The sequence below is a fragment of the Nerophis ophidion genome, linkage group LG07, assembly GCF_033978795.1.
Source record: "Nerophis ophidion isolate RoL-2023_Sa linkage group LG07, RoL_Noph_v1.0, whole genome shotgun sequence".
In the NCBI taxonomy this organism is placed as follows: domain Eukaryota; kingdom Metazoa; phylum Chordata; class Actinopteri; order Syngnathiformes; family Syngnathidae; genus Nerophis; species Nerophis ophidion.
Genome location: NC_084617.1, coordinates 39309600 through 39331245, shown reverse-complemented (window position 1 = coordinate 39331245; position 21646 = coordinate 39309600). Strand labels below are relative to the sequence as shown.

At 45.6% G+C, this 21646-nt stretch overlaps 2 protein-coding genes across 2 annotated transcripts in view; one reads left to right on the top strand and one right to left on the bottom strand.

Annotated features, from left to right (window-relative positions):
• LOC133556328 (MAP7 domain-containing protein 2-like) overlaps positions 1-10383 on the top strand; it is a 28338-nt gene extending 17955 nt beyond the window's left edge. The window contains exon 2 of the mRNA XM_061906142.1: positions 8681-10383. Coding sequence (XP_061762126.1) covers positions 9048-9722 — 675 coding nt within the window. The 5' untranslated portion in view covers positions 8681-9047 and the 3' untranslated portion in view covers positions 9723-10383. The remainder of the gene's footprint in view (positions 1-8680) is intronic.
• On the bottom strand, positions 6213-21477 carry LOC133556327 (cyclin-O protein B). The gene is made up of 3 exons (XM_061906140.1): positions 20988-21477; positions 18070-18255; positions 6213-11475 (listed from the first exon to the last, which is right to left on the bottom strand). The coding sequence occupies exons 1-3, from the start codon at positions 21303-21305 to the stop codon at positions 11011-11013; spliced, it is 969 nt and encodes a 322-aa protein (XP_061762124.1). The 5' UTR covers positions 21306-21477; the 3' UTR covers positions 6213-11010.
• Between the last annotated feature and the right edge of the window lie 169 nt (positions 21478-21646).

Here is a 21646-nt window from a genome sequence, read left to right as displayed (position 1 = left end):
TTGGGGAGAGTCCTTTCTTTCTCACCGGGTTGTAGACCCAGACATTTGCGCCGGGTTCAAAAGCCTGGCCTCGACTGCGGAGGTCATATGCTTGCTTCTGTTGGACCCCAGCCTCCATTAGGCTGGTCCGGGCAAACTCGTGGCCCTCCCACAGCCGCTCCTTAAGGTTGTAGTAGTAGTCCAGGCCCGGTGCTCCTCTCACTTCTGGTTCTGGGGCTGGGCCAAAAACCAAATCAACAGGCGTGCGCAGTTCGTGACCAAACATTAATGATGCAGGGGTGCAGCGTGTTGACTCCTGCACCGCTGTCCTGTAGGCCCAAATAATGAGTGGGAGGTGTAAATCCCAGTCTCTCTGCCGCTTGTCAGTGAGGATGGCAAGTTGTGTGGCCAAAGTCCTATTAAAACGCTCCACCAACCCATCGCTCTGCTGATGCAGCAGTGTGGTGCGAGTCTTTTTCACACACAGGCGACAGCACACCTCCTGGAATACCTGGGACTCGAAGTTCCGTCCCTGGTCGCTGTGCAGCTCCTCTGGAGCTCCAAATCAGCAGAACATCTCCGAAACCAATCTCTCTGCAGTTGTCACAGCGCTCTGGGTGGTTACCGCATACTCTTCTGGCCACTTTGTGAAATAGTCCATGGCCACTAAGATGTAGCGGTTTCCGCTATCAGTGACCGGGAACGGGCCTAGAATGTCCACACCTACTCGTTCCATAGGGGCCCCCACCTGTAACTGCTGAAGGGTGCATGGGAGTGGCGCGTGTGACCTTTCTTTGCTGTGCAAGCATCACAGCAGCGGACATGCATATCTACGTCACGGCGACAGCCTGGCCAGTAAAAACGCTGCCTCAGTCGGAGCAAGGTCTTTGTCACTCCAAAATGGCCAGTCCCTGGGAAGCCATGCATCACTTTGAGGACCTGAGGCCACAGCACACGGGGCACCACGAGTTGTAGGGCAGCATGTTGTCCTGTCGGGGCTTCCCAGCGACGATACAGCAGGTCGCGAGACAACAGGAGTCTGTCCCACTGGGAATACAGTGCTTTGGTCTCAGTGTCCAAGTGCACCACTGTGGCCCATTCCGGCCGCTGCTGTGACCCCACCCAGCTGCGAGCTCTCTCAAGCACTGGGTTTTGCCTTTGATGTTCAATCAATTGTTGGGGGGGTGAAGCTGTCCATGACTGTGATGTCATGTTGCCTGACTGCAGCTACTGATGGGTCTGGCATGCACCGCTCCTTCGCCCGCTGGCAGAAACGACACGCCTCCTCACAGGGCCGTCGGGACAATGCATCAGCGCTGCCATGCAGGCTGCCTGGTCGATGAGAAATCGTGAAGTCATATTCCTACAAGATTTCGACCCACCTGGCAAGCTGCCCCTCGGGTTTCTTGATGTTGTATTGTACCGTATGTCCCGGCAAGAAATCTGCGTTCAAAAGACTCCGGCTTATTAGTGATTCCTAGAGCTCAAAAAAAGTCTGCGGGCTATAGAGCGTTTTCCGTTCGGGCTCCAGTACTCTGGAATGCCCTCCCGGTAACAGTTCGAGATGCTACCTCAGTAGAAGCATTTAAGTCTCATCTTAAAACTCATCTGTATACTCTAGCCTTTAAATAGACCTCCTTTTTAGACCAGTTGATCTGCCGCTTCTTTTCTTTCTCCTATGTCCCCCCCTCCCTTGTGGAGGGGGTCCGGTCCGATGACCATGGATGAAGTACTGACTGTCCAGAGTCGAGACCCAGGATGGACCGCTCGTCGGGACCCAGGATGGACCGCTCGCCTGTATCGGTTGGGGACATCTCTACGCTGCTGATCCGCTTGAGATGGTTTCCTGTGGACGGGACTCTCACTGCTGTCTTGGAGCCACTATGGATTGAACTTTCACAGTATCATGTTAGACCCGCTCGACATCCATTGCTTTCGGTCCCCTAGAGGGGGGGGGGGGGTTGCCCACATCTGAGGTCCTCTCCAAGGTTTCTCATAGTCAGCATTGTCACTGGCATCCCACTGGATGTGAATTCTCCCTGTCCACTTGGTGTGAGTTTTCCTTGCCCTTTTGTGGGTTCTTCCGAGGATGTTGTAGTCGTAATGATTTGTGCAGTCCTTTGAGACATTTGTGATTTGGGGCTATATAAATAAACATTGATTGATTGATTGATGTTCAGCAACCAGGTGAGGGAGGCATGATCAGTCCCCAACACAAACCTCTGACCATAAAGATAGGGACAGAAATGGCGAAGGCCTAGGACAATGGCCATCAATTCCCACCGAGTAACTCAGTAGTTCCGCTCTGGCTTGCTCAGCCCCTGACTCTAAAAGGCCACCACCTGCTCGCCGTCATTCCCTCTCTGTGACAGCACAACCCCCACACCGACATCACTGGCATCTGTATAAACCACGAAAGGTCGGCTGGGGTCTGGGTAGGCCAACACTGGGGTTCAGCCCAAGGCCTCTCGCAGCTGTGTAAAGTCCTCATTGCAGCTGTCAGTCCATTGAAATAACTGTCCCATGTGTGTGAGCTGGTGCAAGGAGCCAGCAATGGTTGCAAAGTCCTTGATGAATCTCCGGTAATAGGAGGCCAGTCCTAGGAAACTCCGCAACTCTTTAACATCACTTGGCGCTGGCCAGTCAAGGACAGTGGCAACCTTGACTGGATCATTGGCAACACCTTGCCCACTGACGACATGCCCCAGGAAGGAAACTTCACACCGAAGCAGATGGCACTTTTTGGGGTTCAATCGCAGCCCAGCCTGACGAATGGCCTGGAACACATGCTGGAGGTTCTATAGAGCCCCCTTAAATCCTGCAGCATGCACCAGGAGGTCATCCAGGTACACCACACAGCGATCATGGGGGTTGGATGCCAGCACTCTCTCCATCAACCGCTCAAACGTGGCAGGTGCGTTGCAAAGCCCGAATGGCATCACCTTGAACTGCCATAGTCCTTGACCTATCGTGAACGCTGTCTTTGGTCGAGCTTCGGTAGCCAACTCCACCTGCCAATAGCCGCTGCGGAGATCCAGGGAGCTGAACCAGGAGGAGCCAGTGATGTAGTCCAATGCATCATCTATGCGCGGTAACGGGTAGGAATCCTTGCGGGTTACATCGTTGAGCCGTCTGCAGTCTACGCAGAACTAGCCCTCCTTCTTCTTGACCAGAACTGCAGGTGCTGCCCATGGACTGCTGGAGGGCTCGATGACGCCCACCTGGCGCATCTCCTCGATTTTCTCCTGGGCAGCCACTCGTTTGGAAAGGGGAAGACGGCGTGGGTCGTGCATCTCCTGTGTCGATGCTGTGGAGTACGAGACTGGTGTGCGTGCAGTCTTCATCTTTCGCTGCAAAAATGTCCTGGAAGCCATTCAGTAAGCCTTTCAGTCGCTCCTGCTGGGTGGGATCCAGGCCTTGACTGCTTCGCTTTAACAGTTCTACAGTAGCTTGCTGAGTCTCTATAGTAGGTGGCCTATTAGTAGAAGGGTTAGGTTGAAACTTCTCCTGTTCCACCATGAAGGCCGTAGCAGGGGATAGCTCTGTGGGGGCAGTCACTCTGAAGGCGCCGGGCTCATCAGTCCCCTGGAAAGAAATTGTTTTCTCACCAAGATGAAGCATGACCCTAGATACATCAACCACAGCTCCCCATATCTCCAACAGGTCAAGTCCAACAATGCAGGGGTCTTGAATGTCAGCCAGCCAGAATGGGTGTCGTCTCTCTTTGTCCGCTTCCTTAATGCACACTGTCCTTTGGCCCAGCATGGCGGCCTTGCTTCCTGTGACGGTTGTAATTCGGGTGTTGGTGATTGTCCAGCCTGGTGGCAAGCTGTGCTGCAAGTGTGGAAGGACACCCGGCCGAATGATGGAGATAATGGACCCCGTGTCAACCAGGGCTCTGCAGACCGTTCCATCAAGCTCACATTCCAGCTATAGCCAGCGGGCCCTGCCCAGGCAGCCCAGGCGCTGTGCGTCACATTCGGATACAGTGGAAACCATCCCAGGTGTCAGTTCCCTGACACTGACACCCCTCTCTAGTTGTACGACACCTCAGTGGCAACATCAATGGGGGAAGGGGCTGGACAGTGTCTTGCAATGTGGCCAGGGACACTGCAGTGGTAACAGTACACTTCTGTCTGCCTCCTCCGGGAGGAGCGTAGCCGTGGCGTTGCAGTCACTTGGTCAGCTCCCTTTCGTTCTGTCTCGTCACATCCAGCCTGGCGGACTCGCGGAACATCACGGCGGCCATCTGGACACAGAACGTGCTCCACACGTTTGGCTTCAGTCAATGCGGCAGACAGAGAGTGTTTAGCAAACAGTCTGAGGTGTTCTCAAAGTCGTTCAGGCTGTAGCCCACAGACAAAAGCTTGCACGGTGAGCTCTTCCTGCAATGTTTCTGGAAACGCTGGGTGGCCCCTTCGCACCAGACGGCGAAAGTCCTAACCATAAGCTCTGAGACTTTCTCCCAAAAGGCGTCGCCGCTAGTACAGCTACTTTAGTGCTTCGTCTGCATGGATTGGTCGAACGTAACGTCGTTGAAAAGCCTCGCGCATGGCATACCAATCAGCCAATTCCTCCTCTTGTAAATCGACCAAACACTGTAGGGCTGGGCCTTGCAGGGACAGCGCCACATGCCTTGCGGTTGCCACATCAGACCAGCCATTTAAACGTGCTGCTAGCTGGACCTGAAGGAGGAAGGATTCAATAGAGCCTTCTCCACTATAGAGAGGAAGCTTTGGTGTGGCGATGCTTGGCTTGTAGTCAACTCGCAGGGAATTTGTAGCCACCATCACCACAGGAGAGGCACTTCTTTGCCTGGCACTTCTTCGCCTGGCACTCCTTCCCACACGAGGCGCACTTCCTCCATCTGGTTGAACTTCCACTCTTGTCCCATCAGATTGAGCTTTCATTCTTCCTCCAAGTGGATGGGCCTCCAGTCCACAAGGGCGGCGCAAGTTCCTCTCACTTAGTCAGCGATGAGGTGGTTAAGCCTCCAATTCACCCGGGCGGCGCTTATTCCTTTCCTCTTCCTGGTGACAAGGTAGTTGATCTTCATTCGGAAGTACATTCTCCAGGCATTTGATGAGATCATCAAACTTCTTTGAGAAAGCCATCCCACTTCTGACACCAATGTAGCGTTGGACGGGTTTGATAAAATTTCTTTCCTCAAAGATGTCAAGAAATGCTGACACGCTGTACGATCTTTACCAGCTTTAATGATCATGTTAATTTTGAACAGACACACACAAGTGAAAGAAATGCACGCTTAGTCAACAGCCATACAGGTCACACGGATGGTGGCCATATAAAAAACACCAACACTGTCACAAACATGCAACCCACTGTGAACCCACACCAAACAGGAACAACAAACGCATTTCGGGAGAACATCAGCACCGCAACGCAACATAAACACAACAGAACAAATACCCAGAACCCCCTGCAACACTAACTCTTCCGGGACGCTACAATTGTTTGACTGTAAGTTATTTGTTTTTTCTTTTGAAACCATCATTCATTCGTTTTTTAAAAGTATAATATAAAAATCTAACAAAGTTTTAATTTATGCAATCAAACATGAAGAAAATAGATAACAAATGAATCATTTTATCAGTCGTTTTGTTGTTGTTGTTTCATTTGAAATCACTATTAAAAAAATGTGTTTTAAAAGTAAAATAAAAAAAATTAACAGTGTTTTTTAACTTTACATGTATTAATACAATACAAAATGAAGGAAATGGATAACAATTAAATCATTTTATCAGTTGTTTATTTGTTTTTGTTTTTCATTTGAAAGCGGTAGGAATGGATGGATGGATGTATTAATGTATTTTAATTCACATTAATATACATTAATACATCCATAAATGTAAACAATTTATCAGCCGTTTTTTTTTCCACTTGTAAGCACTACTAAAATATATTTTCTCCATGATTCGTTTTTTCTAAATAAAATAAAACATTAATGATGTTTTGCTTTTCTTATTTTACATGAATTTAACAAAATGTGGGCAAGGGTCCGTGTACCTTCCATTCATTCTATATCCAATTCTGAAAAGCAAATCAAAAAAATAAATTAAGGACGTTTTTAGATTTTTATTATATATGGCAGATTTTAAAATAAACGAGCACAAATTTTTGCATATTGGATAAAGATTAATTAGATTTTTGTGTTCATTTGCAAAAATAAAAATACATAAAATGAAAACAGCACAAAATCGAATTTATGGCAATGTTTTAATGAAAATCAAGTCCTTGAATTCATCTTTATCCAAAATGCAAAAATGCGGGTTTATCTGTGTGATGACAAATTGAACCGGAAGCAGTATTTTAGCTTTTCCTTCGCGTTTAGCATGTTTTTAGCATAACGGTAACATCTTTGTTCAGCAGGAGTCCCATAGTCGTTTAAAAAAATGTGTAATTAAAGTTGTCCAACTTTTCTTTCAGAAATAAAAATAGAAAAAAATGGCCCGAAATGAGTTTTTTGATATCCATTTGAGATTTCGAAGTTAAATGGACCAAAGGGGATATCACAATGTTTACCGTCATTACATTTAAATAAATGGGAATTTAAAAAACAAACAAAAACTGGTTCATTAGAATTTTATTTTGAAAAACAAAATACAATACTGAAAGCTGAAAAAAACTGAAAAAACTAAGAGTTTATTGTCTTCAGTGTCGAAGAGCAATAGTACTATTATCTAAAAAATATATACTTTTTCATTTATATTTAATTGAACAAAAATGCAAAAATCATTAGTCAGATGCAGAAACGAAAAAATGACCAAAACCAGATTTTTTTTCCCATATTCCCACACCAGAACTGAAAGTCTTTGATTAAAGGCCTACTGAAACCCACTACTACCGACCATGCAGTCTGATAGTTTATACATCAATAATGAAATATTAACTTTGCAACACATGCCAATACGGCCCGTTTAGTTTACTAAATCACAATTTTAAATTTCCCGCGGAGTTTCCTGTTGAAAACGTCGCGGAATGATAACGCGTATGATGACATGATGATGCGTGTTTGTGACGTTATTGGTTGGAGGGGACATATTAGCCCAGCACCACTTACGGCTAAAAGTCGTCTCTTTTCATCGCGCAATTACACAGTATTTGGGACATCTGTGTTGCTGAATCTTTTGCAATTTGTTCAATTAATAATGGAGAAGTAAAAGTAGAAAGATGGAGGTGGGAAGCTTTTTGCCTTTAGCCACACAAACACACAGTGTTTCCTTGTTTAAAATTCCCGGAGGTGAAGCTTTACTATCGATCAGAGCGGTCAAGCGAACATGGATCCCGACTACATGTCAACCGGCAGTTTTCGGTGAGAACATTGTGGTAATAAGTCGCCTCTTACTGGAAATCAGTGGAACTTCTTTCCTGCTGCAGCCTCTTCGTGACTTCCCTCAACACATCCGTCAACACACCCGTGGCCACACCCATCCGACTATCAGGTACTATTTAACTCACTAAAACACTAGCAACACAATAGGCAGATAAGGGATTTCCCAGAATTATCCTAGTAAATGTGACTAAAAACATCTGAATCGCTCTCACTGCAATCGCCTTTTTTTTTAAAAGTTTTTTTTCTAGTCCTTCACTCTAAATTTCCTCATCCACGAATCTTTCATCCTCGTTCAAAATAATGGGGAAATTGTCGCTTTTTCGGTCCAAATAGCTCTTGCTGCTGGAGGCTCACATTATGAACGATGTGAGGATGTGAGGAGCCCTACAACCCGTGACGTCACGCGCACATCGTCTGCTACTTCTGGTAAAGGCAAGGGTATTTTATTAACGACCAAAAGTTGCAAACTTTATTGTCGATGTTCACTACTAAATACTTTCAGCAAAAATATGGCAATATTGCGAAATGATCAAGTATGACACATAGAATGGACCTGCTATCCCCGTTTAAATAAGAACATCTCATTTCAGTAGGCCTTTAAAGACAGCTAGACTGTGAACAGGAAAGTGCTCCCCAGTGACGTTAAATAACGTTGTGGTTTTGTTTAAGTCAGCAAACACATGTTTAAATATCTCATAAATATGTTTTCTTGACAAAAGAGACACAATTATTGAATACAAAACATTTTACTGCATCCATTGTTCTAATCTTTCATTGCAAGGCCACAACCCACCTGCATGTAATTAGTCATCATTTTAATTAGCAGTGTCCCGGTACCACTTTTTCACTCCCGATGCGATACAGATATTGAAGCATTGAGCATTGGCCAACAAGAAAACAATAATACCAGCACCATTTATGGTACATACTTTTATTTTGTAGTGCTGAAATTTAGAAAATGTTTGATCAAGCGAAATGACTCAGAAGACAAAACATTGTTACCTTAAAAAAAGATTTATGCTGTCCTTAAGTTAGTGATACTTTAATTTTAGTGACACCAAAGGGCACAGGTTAGTTGAATGATGTGGACACGTTTGTTACTGAATACTTTCTAATATGTTTCTGCCTTGGAGACTTTGTAGGTCATATGGAACAATAATTTTCTGACACTTGTTTAAATTGACAAATGTGCTGTTTTTGATTGCAATATTGTTCAATTATTATATGTCAAACTTGTGTGCCAAGCTGTTGTGTAGCTGCTAGCTCCATAGTAGCCTATAGCTTAAATTTACTGTATATGTAAGTAACATGCAACAATAGTTATTTGGTACATGTTTATATTGACAGGGCTCCAGCGTAACCTGCCCAAGATGGCGGCAAGGAGGCGGAGAATGCGGCGGAACGGAGAGGCGGAGCATGCCGGGAGCGACGCCGCCGTAATCTAATTCAAATGCGTGGGTCACACACCGAGACACAATTGACATTTCTCCTCTGGCTGTATAAAAGGGGAGAAGGAGGAGGGATCATGGCAGAAGGAGTAGGAGAAGAGAACCTGAAGAGCGAGAACGACAGAGAGCAAGCCGAAGACAGCAACGAAGACGCGGCCGACTGAAAGCGAGCGAGGAGCGAGCAGGAGAGGAGCTGCTGAAAAGCGATCCGACCAAAAGACAAAGCTGTTATTGAAAAATAAAGTGGGTCAAACCTGCTCAGCAAGATGTCCTTCCTGAATTGTCCATGCAACCCGCACGATGATGGCAGGAGTCGGTCACAAGTGGCGCCCAACGCGGAAAGACCATCGGAGGCGAGGGAGGACGAATTCCTCTGGCCGCTAGTCGGCGCGTTCACCGAGCTGGCGGCAAGCAGACGTCAAAATTGCCAGCTCATGCAGGCGCTGGCGGACAAGATGGGTGGAGGCGGCGAGTGCCACCCCAAAGAAGAAGTCAAGGAACACGCCAGTGAAGTCTTGGCTGAAGCGTCCCCCCTGGAAGGCGGGGCTGGGGAGGCTGCAGTGGCATCTGCAGACCAGCAGGGCAAACTGTCGGCCAAGGAGAGGGAGGACGAGCTCGCCTCGGTAGAGGAGAGGATCATAAGACAAGAAAAAGAAGAACTGCTAAGAGCTGAGGAGAAAAGAGTCACGGAAGTAGAAGAGAGGAAAATGACTGAAGAAAAGGCCAAGAAGGAAGAAGAAAAGAGGATAAAACTAGTAGAAGAAGGAGAAAAGAGCATGATGATGATGAAGAAGAGGAAAAGGAACATGATCGTGATGAAGAGGACCATGGTGATGATGATGTTGCGGAAGACCATGGTGATGATGATGATGATGAAGAGGAGCATGGTGATGATGAATCAGGCGCTTCATATGAAATTTTTACTGCAAACATATTCCTAGCCCCTTCCTGTAATGTCATTCATAAAATATGAAGGCAATTTTTCACTGGTCTGACAAGGCAGACAGGCGTGGGTTTGATTCCAGTAAAAATTGTTAGGAAGGTTTGCGAATATATATTTTTTTCATGTTTTTGCAGCAAAACAATTAATTATAGAACAATGTATTTACCATGATAAAGTAAAAAAGTTAAATTAAAACTTAATGAACAAAAGTATAAAAATCATTACACATAAATAAAAAAAGTTTTTTATTTTGACATTCTTTTATACTCGAAGATGTCACCTGTGTACGCCAGACAGCTTGATCACTGCCAAACTGGGGCCCTAAACATAATTTTATTTTGAGGCCTAGCTTATAAAAATATTTATCAATTTTTAATAAGGTGAAACTTTTTTTTTTATTATTTAATTTTGATTCATGTTTTTAGAAAAACAAATTCACCGGAAATAAATTATTCAATATTTTTATTTTAGCTTTTATTTTAGTAAGGGTAAGCATGCCATCTCTATTTAATTAATGAAACAAATAAATATATAATAATTATAAAATAATTAGTATGATATTGTGTACAATTAGGATGAATTTATGTCTCTATACCTATGCATAAGTTTATAGAGATTGGAGTGTTTTTGTGTGTGTTTTTTTTTTCGGGGGGGGGGGACAGGGGGTGTACTAATAATATATTTATTTATTTGTATTTTTTATAATTTTCACTATTATTGTTTATTTTGGAAAAAAACATTGTTTCAAGACGGTTATTGTATAATTTTGTGAAATCATTGCAATGAAAATAAAATAATAAAATATAAAAATTCTAAATTCTAAATATATATTTCAAAAAATTTCCAGCGCAAATTGAACATACTTAAAACATAAATTGGCACATCCTACTGCCCAGGACTCCACCCCTGAACGAACTCTTTGTGCCATTGTGAATGTCAGTGGAAATTTGCTATTATATTCTTATCAGTGATTGAGCAGGAAAGGGCTAGAGATAAAATGAGGGGCTGCCCTGCCCCTGATTTTGAATGCTATTTTTTTGCCAGGTCGAACTGCAGTTTTTACAAAGTTTAACTTCAGACTGTGACAAATAAAAATGATTATTTGTTTAATAAGTTCCCTCAACTAACCATTAGTAACATATGCTTGCTGTTGGTTAGTTCTTGTTTGAATTTGCAGCTTCCTTTTGCCCCAGACTTTGACTGAAATGATCATGGATCAATAATGGCCCTGACTGACTGGTGATCAGTCCAAGACCAGTGTCATAAAAGTGAAATGTGACATATTTTCACATGTTGAAGGTTGCATCTAATGACTCCTGATTGAGTGCAAGTAGCAGTTTCAGGTTGTTTCTGCACTCCTGAGCCAGATCAGGCCTCCATGCCGCTGAAGTGTCATCACACTGAGTCGTCATCATGCTGTTCTGCGGACAAGTTGTGGCATTCGCCCGTTGCGGTTGGAGTAACTCGCACGCCAGGCTCAGCGCGCAGCTGGCAGTCAGTGACGGGGCGTATTTGTCGAAGGTGCAGTCGGCGAGGCTCAATTCGCACACTTTACGGGCCAGGCTGGCACACTGTGCGGGCGGCGCCGTGCGGTTGGCGTAGTGGTCCAGGAAGAAGGCCAGGGTGGGCGCCCCCAGGCGGAAATGGAGACGAAGCAGGATGAGACACTCCAGGTTGCAGAGCTGCTCCTTGGTGAAGGCGTCACAGCAAAGCGACAAGAGATGACTGATACTTGGGGAGCACACCTCCACCTGGGCAACACACATGGAGACACTTTAATAAGGTGTGTACACTTTCAACACAGTACCTAGTGGTCTACATAACATGTAATGGTGGTTCCTTGGTCAAAATGTTGCATGGATTATGTTTTACAGATCAACTTCAAGCCACTTTAGGAAAGTCGCTTCAGGATGCGCCGTTTTGTGGGTGGTCTTATTTAATAATATAAACTCACCACACCGGTATGTTTTAGCGCTTTCATAGCGAGTTTACTGACAGATATAAGTAAGAACTTTACACTACTTATAAATGGCAACAGTAAATAATGGGCAGGGCGGACCCTAATAAAGCATGGATCTTAATTAGAAGTGTCCCGGTCTGATACTGTTATCGGATATCAGTGCAATATCAGCAAAAAATTAATACATAGATTTTTATAAATACATCTCTGATATAAGCGCTAGTACAAGCAGCTTCTCAGATATATCTTGTTCTTTTCTTGTATTTTAGTCATTTGCAAAAAGTAAACATGGTAGGCTATAGGCTACTAGTAGCAAGCAGCTACACAACTACTAAGCACACAATCGCACACAAGCTAGACGTATGTAATAAGCATACTTGCCAACCTTGAGACCTCCAAATTCGGGAGATTAGGGGTGGGGGGGAGGGTGGGGGGTTGAGGTGGGTGGGGATGGGGGGCGGGGTTTGGTGGTAGCGGGGGTATATAGTGTAGCGTCCCGTAAGAGTTAGTGCTGCAAGGGCTTCGGGGTATTTGTTCTTTTGTCTTTATGTTGTGTTACGGTGCGGATGTTCTCCCGAAATGTGTTTGTCATTTTTGTTTGGTGTGGGTTCACAGTGTGGCACATATTTGTAACAGTGTTTAAGTTGTTTCTACGGCCACCCTCAGTGTGAGCTGTATGGCTGTTGTTCAAGTATGCCTTGCATTCCTAAGTATGTGGGCTGACACGCTGTTGGAATGGAAGAAAAGCGGACGTGATGACAGGTTGTAGAGGACGCTAAAGGCGGTGCCTTTAAGACACGCCCCCTACTTTGTTGCCCTGGTTGAAATCGGTAGAAATTCGGGAGAATGGTTGCCCTGGGAGATTTCCAGGAGGGGCACTGAAATTCGGGAGTGTCCCGGAAAAAACGGGAGGGTTGGCAAATATGGTAATAAGTGTCCTTAAATGAACAGAACATGTGTCAATACAAACAAGTATCAAATCATTATTGTTAAATATGACTTACACATACAACGTCTCCAATTAGGGTGTATTCAAAAGTATCCAGTAACAAATGTGGCCGCATCATTAAATTTAATGCGTCATGAGTAGAGAATGGTTCCGAATCTGGTACATTTTTTGGCGCTGACCAAGTTCCGCCGGTCAGACTTACGATTTACGTCAAATCCAACGGTGACATGTCACGGTACCTGGGTTGTGCATGTTGTCTCGCCCGGTGGCTGACTGAGCCAGCTCTTTGCACTTTGGTACTTAGCAATTACTCCAGCAGCACTGAGAGCTGCCAAACCACCATAGGTAATGTTGCAATTTTAAATGCCAACCAAATAATTGACTCAAAAAACGCCCCACTATAAGTAAAGTTGGGCTAGGATTTTGTAAAAAATGCGCTAGTTTGATGCTAATATACATTGGCTTTGCTATTGACATGCTACTGATTAGAATTAGCAATTTTACACGGAGATTACAACACCTCCAAATTTGTCAATGAAAACTACAACCAATGATGCATGTTACAATCAAACAGCTGGTGCGTAATAAAAACAATACTTGCAGTATTAACACTTTTTAAGGCGCATCAAAACACTCGACTCAGCACAGACTGAACTGAGAAAGTAGCTATACTCTACTGCAATTAAACAGTTATAAGGTGTCACCCCAAAAAAATTGCCACTCCACTTCCATTTAAAGGCCGCATAAGCCCAATCCAGATTGGTTTATATTAAAAGGTTAGCGCACATGTGTCAAACTCAAGGCCCGGGGGCCAGATCTAGCCCGCCACATCAATTGATGTGGCCTGCGAAAGTTGAGTACATTGTATATTTTTTTTACTAAATGGTTTCCTCCTTTCTGTTTCGACTGAAAAAATATTTGTACTGCATGCAATTGCATATATATTATACTTTAATATTATCTAATAATTTAAGATATATTAAATTTTATTGAATAGTTTAATTAAATGTGTATGAAATTAAAAAGTACTTATCATCCATCCATCTTCTTCCGCTTATCCGAGGCCGGGTCGCGGGGGCAGCAGCCTAAGTAGGGAAGCCCAGACTTCCCTTTCCACAGCCACTTCGTCTAGCTCTTCCCGGGGGATCCCGAGGCGTTCCCAGACAAGCCGGGAGACATAGTCTTCCCAGCGTGTCCTGGGTCTTCCCCGTGGCCTCCTACCGGTTGGACGTGCCCTAAACACTTCCCTAGGGAGGCGTTCGGGTGGCATCCTGACCAGATGCCCGAACCACCTCATCTGGCTCCTTCTTCTTTTTCTTCTTTTTTATATTTATTCCGCTGCTCTTCTCGATGTGGAGGAGCAGCGGCTTTACTTTGAGCTCCTCCCGGATGACAGAGTTTCTCACCTTATCTCTAAGGGAGAGCCCCGCCACACGGCGGGGGAAACTCATTTCGGCCGCTTGTACCCGTGATCTTGTCCTTTCGGTCATGACCCAAAGCCCATGACCATAGGTGAGGATGGGAACGTAGATCGACTGGTAAATTGAGAGCTTTGCCTTCTGGCTCAGCTCCTTCTTCACCACAACGGATCGGTACAGCGTCCGCATTACTGAATACGCCGCACCGATCCGCCTGTCGATCTCACGATCCACTCTTCCCCCACTTGTGAACAAGACTCCTAGGTACTTGAACTCCTCTACTTGGGGCAGGGTCTCCTCCCCAACCCGGAGATGGCACTCCACCCTTTTCCGGGAGAGAACCATGGACTCGGACTTAGAGGTGCTGATTCTCATTCCGGTCGCTTCACACCCGGCAGCGAACCGATCCAGTGAGAGCTGAAGATCCCGGCCAGATGAAGCCATCAGGACCACATCATCTGCAAAAAGCAGAGACCTAATCCCGTGGCCACCAGAGCGGAACCCCTCAACGCCTTGACTGTGCCTAAAAATTTTGTCAATAAAAGTTATGAACAGAATAGGTGACAAAGGGCAGCCTTGGTGGAGTCCAACACTCACTGGAAACATGTCCGACTTACTGCCGGCAATGCGGACCAAGCTCTGACACTGATCGTACAGGGAGCGGACCGCCACAATAATACAGTCCGATACCCCATACTCTCAGAGCACTCCCCACAGGACTTCCCGAGGGACACGGCCGAATGCCTTCTCCAAGTCCACAAAGCACATGTTGACTGGTTGGGCAAACTCCCATGCACCCTCAAGAACCCTGCCGAGAGTATAGAGCTGGTCCACAGTTCCACGACCAGGACACAAACCACACTGTTCCTCCTGAATCCGAGGTTCGACTATCCGGCGTAGCCTCCTCTCCAGTACGCCTGAATAAACCTTACCGGGAAGGCTGAGGAGTGTGATCCCACGATAGTTGGAACACACCCTCCGGTCCCCCTTCTTAAAGGGAGGAACCACTACCCCGGTCTGCCAATCCAGAGGTACCGCCCCCGATGTCCACGCGATGCTGCAGAGTGTTGTCAACCAAGACAAACACACGGCATCCAGAGCCTTAAGGAACTCCGGGCGGGTCTGATCCACCCCTGGGGCCTTGCCACCGAGGAGCTTTTTAACTACCTCGGCAACCTCAGCCCCAGAAATAGAAATAGGAGAGGCCACCACAGATACCCCAGGCACTGCTTCCTCATAGGAAGACGTGTTGGTGGGATTGAGGAGGTTTTCGAAGGATTCCTTCTACCTATCCACAACATCCGCAGTTGAGGTCAGCAGATCACCATTCACACCATACGCGGTGTTGACAGTGTACTGCTTCCCCTTCCTGAGGCGGCGGATGGTGGTCCAGAGTCGCTTCAAAGCCGTCCGGAAGTCGTTTTCCATGGCTTCCCCAAACACCTCCCATGTTCGAGTTTTTTCCTCGGCGACCGCTGAAGCTGCACACTGCTTGGCCCGTCGGTACCTGTCCACTGCCTCCAGAGTCCTATGAGCCAAAAGAACCCGATAGGACTCCTTCTTCAGCTTGACGGCATCCCTCACCGCTGGTGTCCACCAACGGGTTCTAGGATTACCGGCCCGACCGGCACCAACTACCTTGCGGCCACAGCTCCAATCGGCCGCCTCGACAATAGAGGTGCGGAACATAGTCCACTCGGACTCAATGTCCAGCACCTCCCTCGTGACATGTTCAAAGTTCTTCCGGAGGTGGGAATTGAAACTCTCTCTGACAGGAGACTCTGCCAGACGTTCCCAGCGGACCCTCACAATGCGTTTGGGCCTGCCAGGTCTGTCCGGCACCCCCCCCCCCCCACCCACCCACCAGCTCCGCCCCTCTCTTCACCCGAGTGTCCAAAACATGATGCCGCAAATCCGATGACACAACTACAAAGTTGATCATGGAACTGCGGCCTAGGGTGTCCTGGTGCCAGGTGCACATATGGACACCCTTATGTTTGAACATGGTGTTTGTTATGGACAAACTGTGACGAGCACAAAAGTCCAATAACAAAACATCACTCGGGTTCAGGTCCGGGCGGCCATTCTTTCCAATCACGCCTCTCCAGGTTTCACTGTCGCTGCCAACATGAGCGTTGAAGCCGCCCAGCAGAACAAGGGAATCACCCGAGGGAGCGCTCTCCAGTACTCCCTCGAGTGTACCCAAAAAGGATGGGTACTCTGAACTGTTGTTTGGTGCATAAGCACAAACAACAGTCAGGACCCATCCCGCCACCCAAAGGCAGAGAGGCTACCCTTTCGTCCACTGGGTTGAACTCCAACGTGCAGGCTTTTAGCCGGGGGTAAAAGAGAATTGCCACCCCAGCCCGTCGCCTCTCACTGCCGGCAACGCCAGAGTGATAGACAGTCCAGCTCCTCTCGAGAGAAGTGGTTCCAGAGCCTTGCTGTGCGTCGAAGTGAGTCCGACTACATCCAGCCGGAATTTCTCTACTTCGCGCACTTGCTCAGGCTCCTTCCCCCCCAGTGAGGTGACGTTCCACGTCCCAAGAACTAGCTTCTGTAGCCGAGGATCGAACCGCCAAGTGCCCTGCCTTTGGCTTCCGCCCAGCTCACATTGCACCCGACCTCTATGCCCCTGCTATGGGTGGTGAGCCCATTGGAGAGGGGACCCACGTTGCCTCTTCGGGCTCTGCACAGCCGGGCCCCATGGGTACAGGCCCGGCCACCAGGCGCTCGCCATCGTGCCCCACCTCCGGGCCTGGCTCCAGTGGGGGGCCCCGGTGACCCGCGTCCGAGCGAGGGAAATCTGAGTCCTTTGTTCGTGTTAATCATAGAGTTCTTCGAGCTGCTCTTTGTCTGGTCCCTCACCTAGGACAAGTTTGCCTTGGGAGACCCTACCAGGGGGCTTAAAGCCCCCGGACAACATAGCTCCTCGAATCATTGGGACACGCAAACTCCTCTACCACGATAAGGTGGCAGCTCAGAGAGGAAGTACTTATCAATGAATATGTAATAATAATGTTGTTATTAATGTAATGTTAGTTAAATTGGTATGAATTTAACTTTAAAGTAGTTATAATTTGTGTTAATAAAAACTATTAGTTAACACTAAATTGGCCTTAGTGTGTGAATGTGAGTGTGAATGTTATCTGTCTATCTGTGTTGGCTCTGCGATGAGATGGCGACTTGTCCAGGGTGTACTCCGCCTTCCACCCGATTGTAGATGAGATAGGCACTAGCGCCCCCCGCGACCCCAAAAGGGAATAAGCGGTAGAAAATGGATGGATATTAGTTATTATTTGTGTTTCTTAATTTAGCAATAAATAATCTATTATCATACATTACACTTTTTAAAATAAAATAAATATCTGATTGACCTATAATGACACCCCTGGGAGGCAGCACGGTGGAAAAGGGGTTACTGCATGTGCCTCACAATAAGAAGGTCCTGGGTTCGATCCTGGGCTCGGGATCTTTCTGTGTGGAGTTTGCATGTTCTCCCCGTGACTGCGTGGGTTCCCTCCGGGTACTCCGGCTTCCTCCCACCTCCAAAGACATGCACCTGGGGATAGGTTGATTGGCAACACTAAATTGGCCCTAGTGTGTGAATGTGAGTGTGAATGTTGTCTGTCTATCATTGTTGGCCCTGCGATGAGGTGGAAACTTGTCCAGGCTGTACCCCGCCTCCCGCCCAAATGCAGCCGAGATTGGCTCCAACACCCCCCCGCGACCCCGAATGGGACAAGCGGTAAAAAATGGATGGATGAATGGACACCCCTTGGTTAGTGTTTTTCATACCCACCATTGTATTGATCATACCTTCATTTACTACAGAATAACAAAAGTGTGTGTGTGGTTGGTGCTGATATTGTGTCAGATCAATATCGGTATCGACCAACACTCAAGGCTGAGATATTGGTATCTTTAGACACGTATAGACATGCCCACCAGACCTTTCAAGTATACAGTAGATGTCCCAATGCTTTAAGAATGATGTATACATTCTGTGTACAGGCACCTTTTTGCTGGCAAGGAGCAGCACGGTGACGCCTAGAAGCTGAAAACAGTCCGCGGCCACCGGCGTGCACCCCATGAACCTGTCCATGATGTTGACGGCCAGGCAGCAGCACTCGAAAGACAGACGGAAGTGTTTGCACACAGGAATGAGCCAGCTGACCAGCTTGCAGCGTGCTTCGGCTGTCACCTGCACACACCAGATAGTAATTATTCACCGTGAGGTTTTGTCATCATTACATAGAGAAAGAGGTGTTTGGGGGGAGGGGGGTGTGGCTGGCGGCAGGGGGCGTGGTTAAGAGGGGAGGAGTGTATATATATATATATATATATATATATATATATATGCAAACAAAACTGTGTTTAGATAATTGATACTTCAAACTTGCATAAATAAATCTTAAGGAATATAACATAACTTGGCTTCTGAGAGCTTCAAAATGAAATGAATAAAATGCTAAAGTTGTTGATAAACAAGCAATTATTTTAATAATTAAATATGGTCATTTTAAATGAATTATTATGATCTTTTAAAATTAATTACCGTATTTCCTTGAATTTCCGCAGTTATATAATATGCGCCTGCCTTGAATTACTGCCAGGTCAAACTCGTTTCGCAAAATAATTAGCGCATGCGTAGTATTCAATTCAAGGAAATACGCTACTTCAAATATGTTTCTTTTAATGTATAATTCCATGGCTGGATGTAATAAGGAGTCAGAAGAAATACAAATAAAAATACAATTATTTTTTATGTTTTTAGCAAAATATAGTAAAAATGTATTTAGTTTTTTTTTTAAATTAATAAATATATTTATTTTTAGGTAAGATAAACATAATAATGCAATTTATCTCTAGTCTGGATGATTTAGTTCTTGTCACCCTGTTGTCCTCCCGTCTCTTCCCCAAGGATGTCCATGAGCTGGGCACACGCCTGGAGATGCCCTACGTCAGTGGTCCCCAACCTTTTTGTAACTGCGGACCGGTCAACGCTTTAAATTTTGTCCGACGGAGTTAATAAAAAAATACAATCGTGTGCTTACGGACTGTATCCCTTGCAGACTGTATTGATATATATTGATATGTATTGTAGGAACCAGAAATATCAATAACAGAAAGAAACAACCCTTTTGTGTGAATGAGTGTGAAAGAGTGTGAATGGGGGAGGGAGGTATTTTGGGTTGGTGCACTAACTGTAAGTGTATCTTATGTTTTTTTATGTTGATTTAATAAAAAAAAAAATATTTCTTTCTTGTGACCGGTACCAGCTCGCGGCCTGGTGGTTGGGGACCCCTGCCCTACGTCAACAACACGGTCGGCGGCCCGTCGGTGCGCAGCTCGTACATCGCCGCCCTCTACTTCACCCTCAGCAGCCTGACTAGCGTCGGCTTTAAACGTTTGCGCCAACACAGAGGCCGAGAAGATCTTCTCCATCTGCACCATGCTCATTGGCGGTATGCCGGATGCCTCGTGTTGAATAACGTGATTGGGCAGGCACGCTGTTTATATCGTGGGAAAGCGGACGTGAAAAAAGTCTGTCCTCACTCAGGTCCGCATTGAGCTGGAGGGGGCGTGGCCTCCAGATCCGGCTGAAAACCGGGAGATTTTCGGGATAATATTTGTCCCGGGAGGTGTTCGGGAGAGGCGCTGAATTTCGGGAGTCTCTCGGAAAATTCGGGAGGGTTGGCAAGTATGGCAGCCCCCTTCCTTGTCTAAATCCCTCCAAAGGTGTCCTAAACGTCTTCGCTACATTTGTGCTGTCAAAAGCATGGTTTTAATGTTATTAATATTTTATTATTTACATGCAGCCCCCCACCTTGTCCAAATCTTTACAAATGAGTCCCAAACGTTTGTGCTACATATGTGTTCCATTTGTGTTGTCATAAAAATAATAATAATTTGTGCAATTTTTAACTAATTTATTATTTACAGTCAGTCCCACACCTGGTCCAAATCTTTCTAACGTCTCCCAAATGTTTGTGTTATGTTTGTGATGTCAAAAAAAACATTTGTGCAGTTATTGTTTTAATGTTATTAATGTTTTATTATTTACATGCAGCCCCCCAATTTTGTCCAACTCTTTCCAAATTTATCTTAAACGTTTGTGATATGTTTGTGCTGTCAAATTAAGCATTTGAGCTATTATTGTTTTAAAGTTATTAACGTTTTATTATTTACATGCAGCCCCCCACCTTGTATAACACGCACATTTGTGTTACGTTTGTGCTGTCAAAAAACAAATTTGTGCATTTATCAACAATTTATTATTTACATGCAGCCCCCAATGTTGTCCAACTATTTCCAAATATGTCCCAAACGTTTGTGCTATGTTTGTGCTGTCAAAAAAACATCTTTACTATTATTGTTGTTTTAATGTTATTAACGTTTTATTTTATACATGCAGCCCCCCACCCTGTCCAAACTCTTTCAAATGTGTCCCAAACGTTTGTGCTAAGTTGTAATGTAAAAAAAACAACATTTGTGCAACTATGGTTTATTGCTATTAACAAGGTAGTATTTACATGCAGACCACCCCCCCCCCCCCACCCCCGACGCCTCACCTGACCTTGTCCACATCCTTCTAAATTGGTCCCAAACGTTTGTGCTGTTAAAAAAAAAAAATGTCCCAAACGATTTACCTAAGCTTGTGCTGTCATAAAACAATATTTGTGCAATTATGGTTTTAATGTTCTTAAAGGCCTACTGAAACCCACTACTACCCACCACGCAGTCTGATAGTTTATATATCAAGGATGAAACATTAACGCTATAGGGTTTTAATTAATTTACCATGAATAGCTCAAATGTTTTGTTTTTTGATAGCACACATGTAGCACAAACTATATTTTGATATTTACAACCACAAAGTTTCACACACGTATTTAAAAGTTATTAATTTGATGATAAATTATGATTGCCTACTTGTGGCTGCAGAACGAGACTTTTGCACGGATAAAAGAGAGCCTCCCTCTCCCTCTGGATCCTGTAGCCAACATCACCGTACTGTTGGTACCAACTGGACTGTTGCGCGGCTGCCGCGTCCCCAGGTTCGTCCGCCCGCAGCGGCGACGGGACTGTCCGGGTGGAGGAAGAAGAACACGTCGGGACACAAGCAACCAAGTCTTCCTCGAAACCGGAGTCGCTCAATCTCGACACAAGTTTCTGCTTCCGGTACCGGTCCGTCTGCTGAACCCGTTTGCGAGCGGAACCGCCGTCCCCGTTGATGAGCACCATCATCATCGACTGCTAAGGTCAGAGTTTAACCGATGGATGGTAAGAGCGGCTCAGTGACGTCACTTTTCCCGGGGTCTTCCCCGCTCGTCCGCTTCTCTCTCCCCGTTACCACGGTAACGGGAGCGACGAGAAGAAAGCCAAACAATGTTGGAATTATGATTTTTTTTGCAAATATGTACTATAATGCAAAACACTTTCCTGACATTTCAAACAAATAAGTTGAGAAAAAAAATAAAAAAGTTTAAAATCTAAATCATTTTCAAAATATATATTAATAACCGAACTGTATTACATGCAATGTATTAAATATGCAGTTTTTTGTTATAAATAATTTTAAAATAATGTTT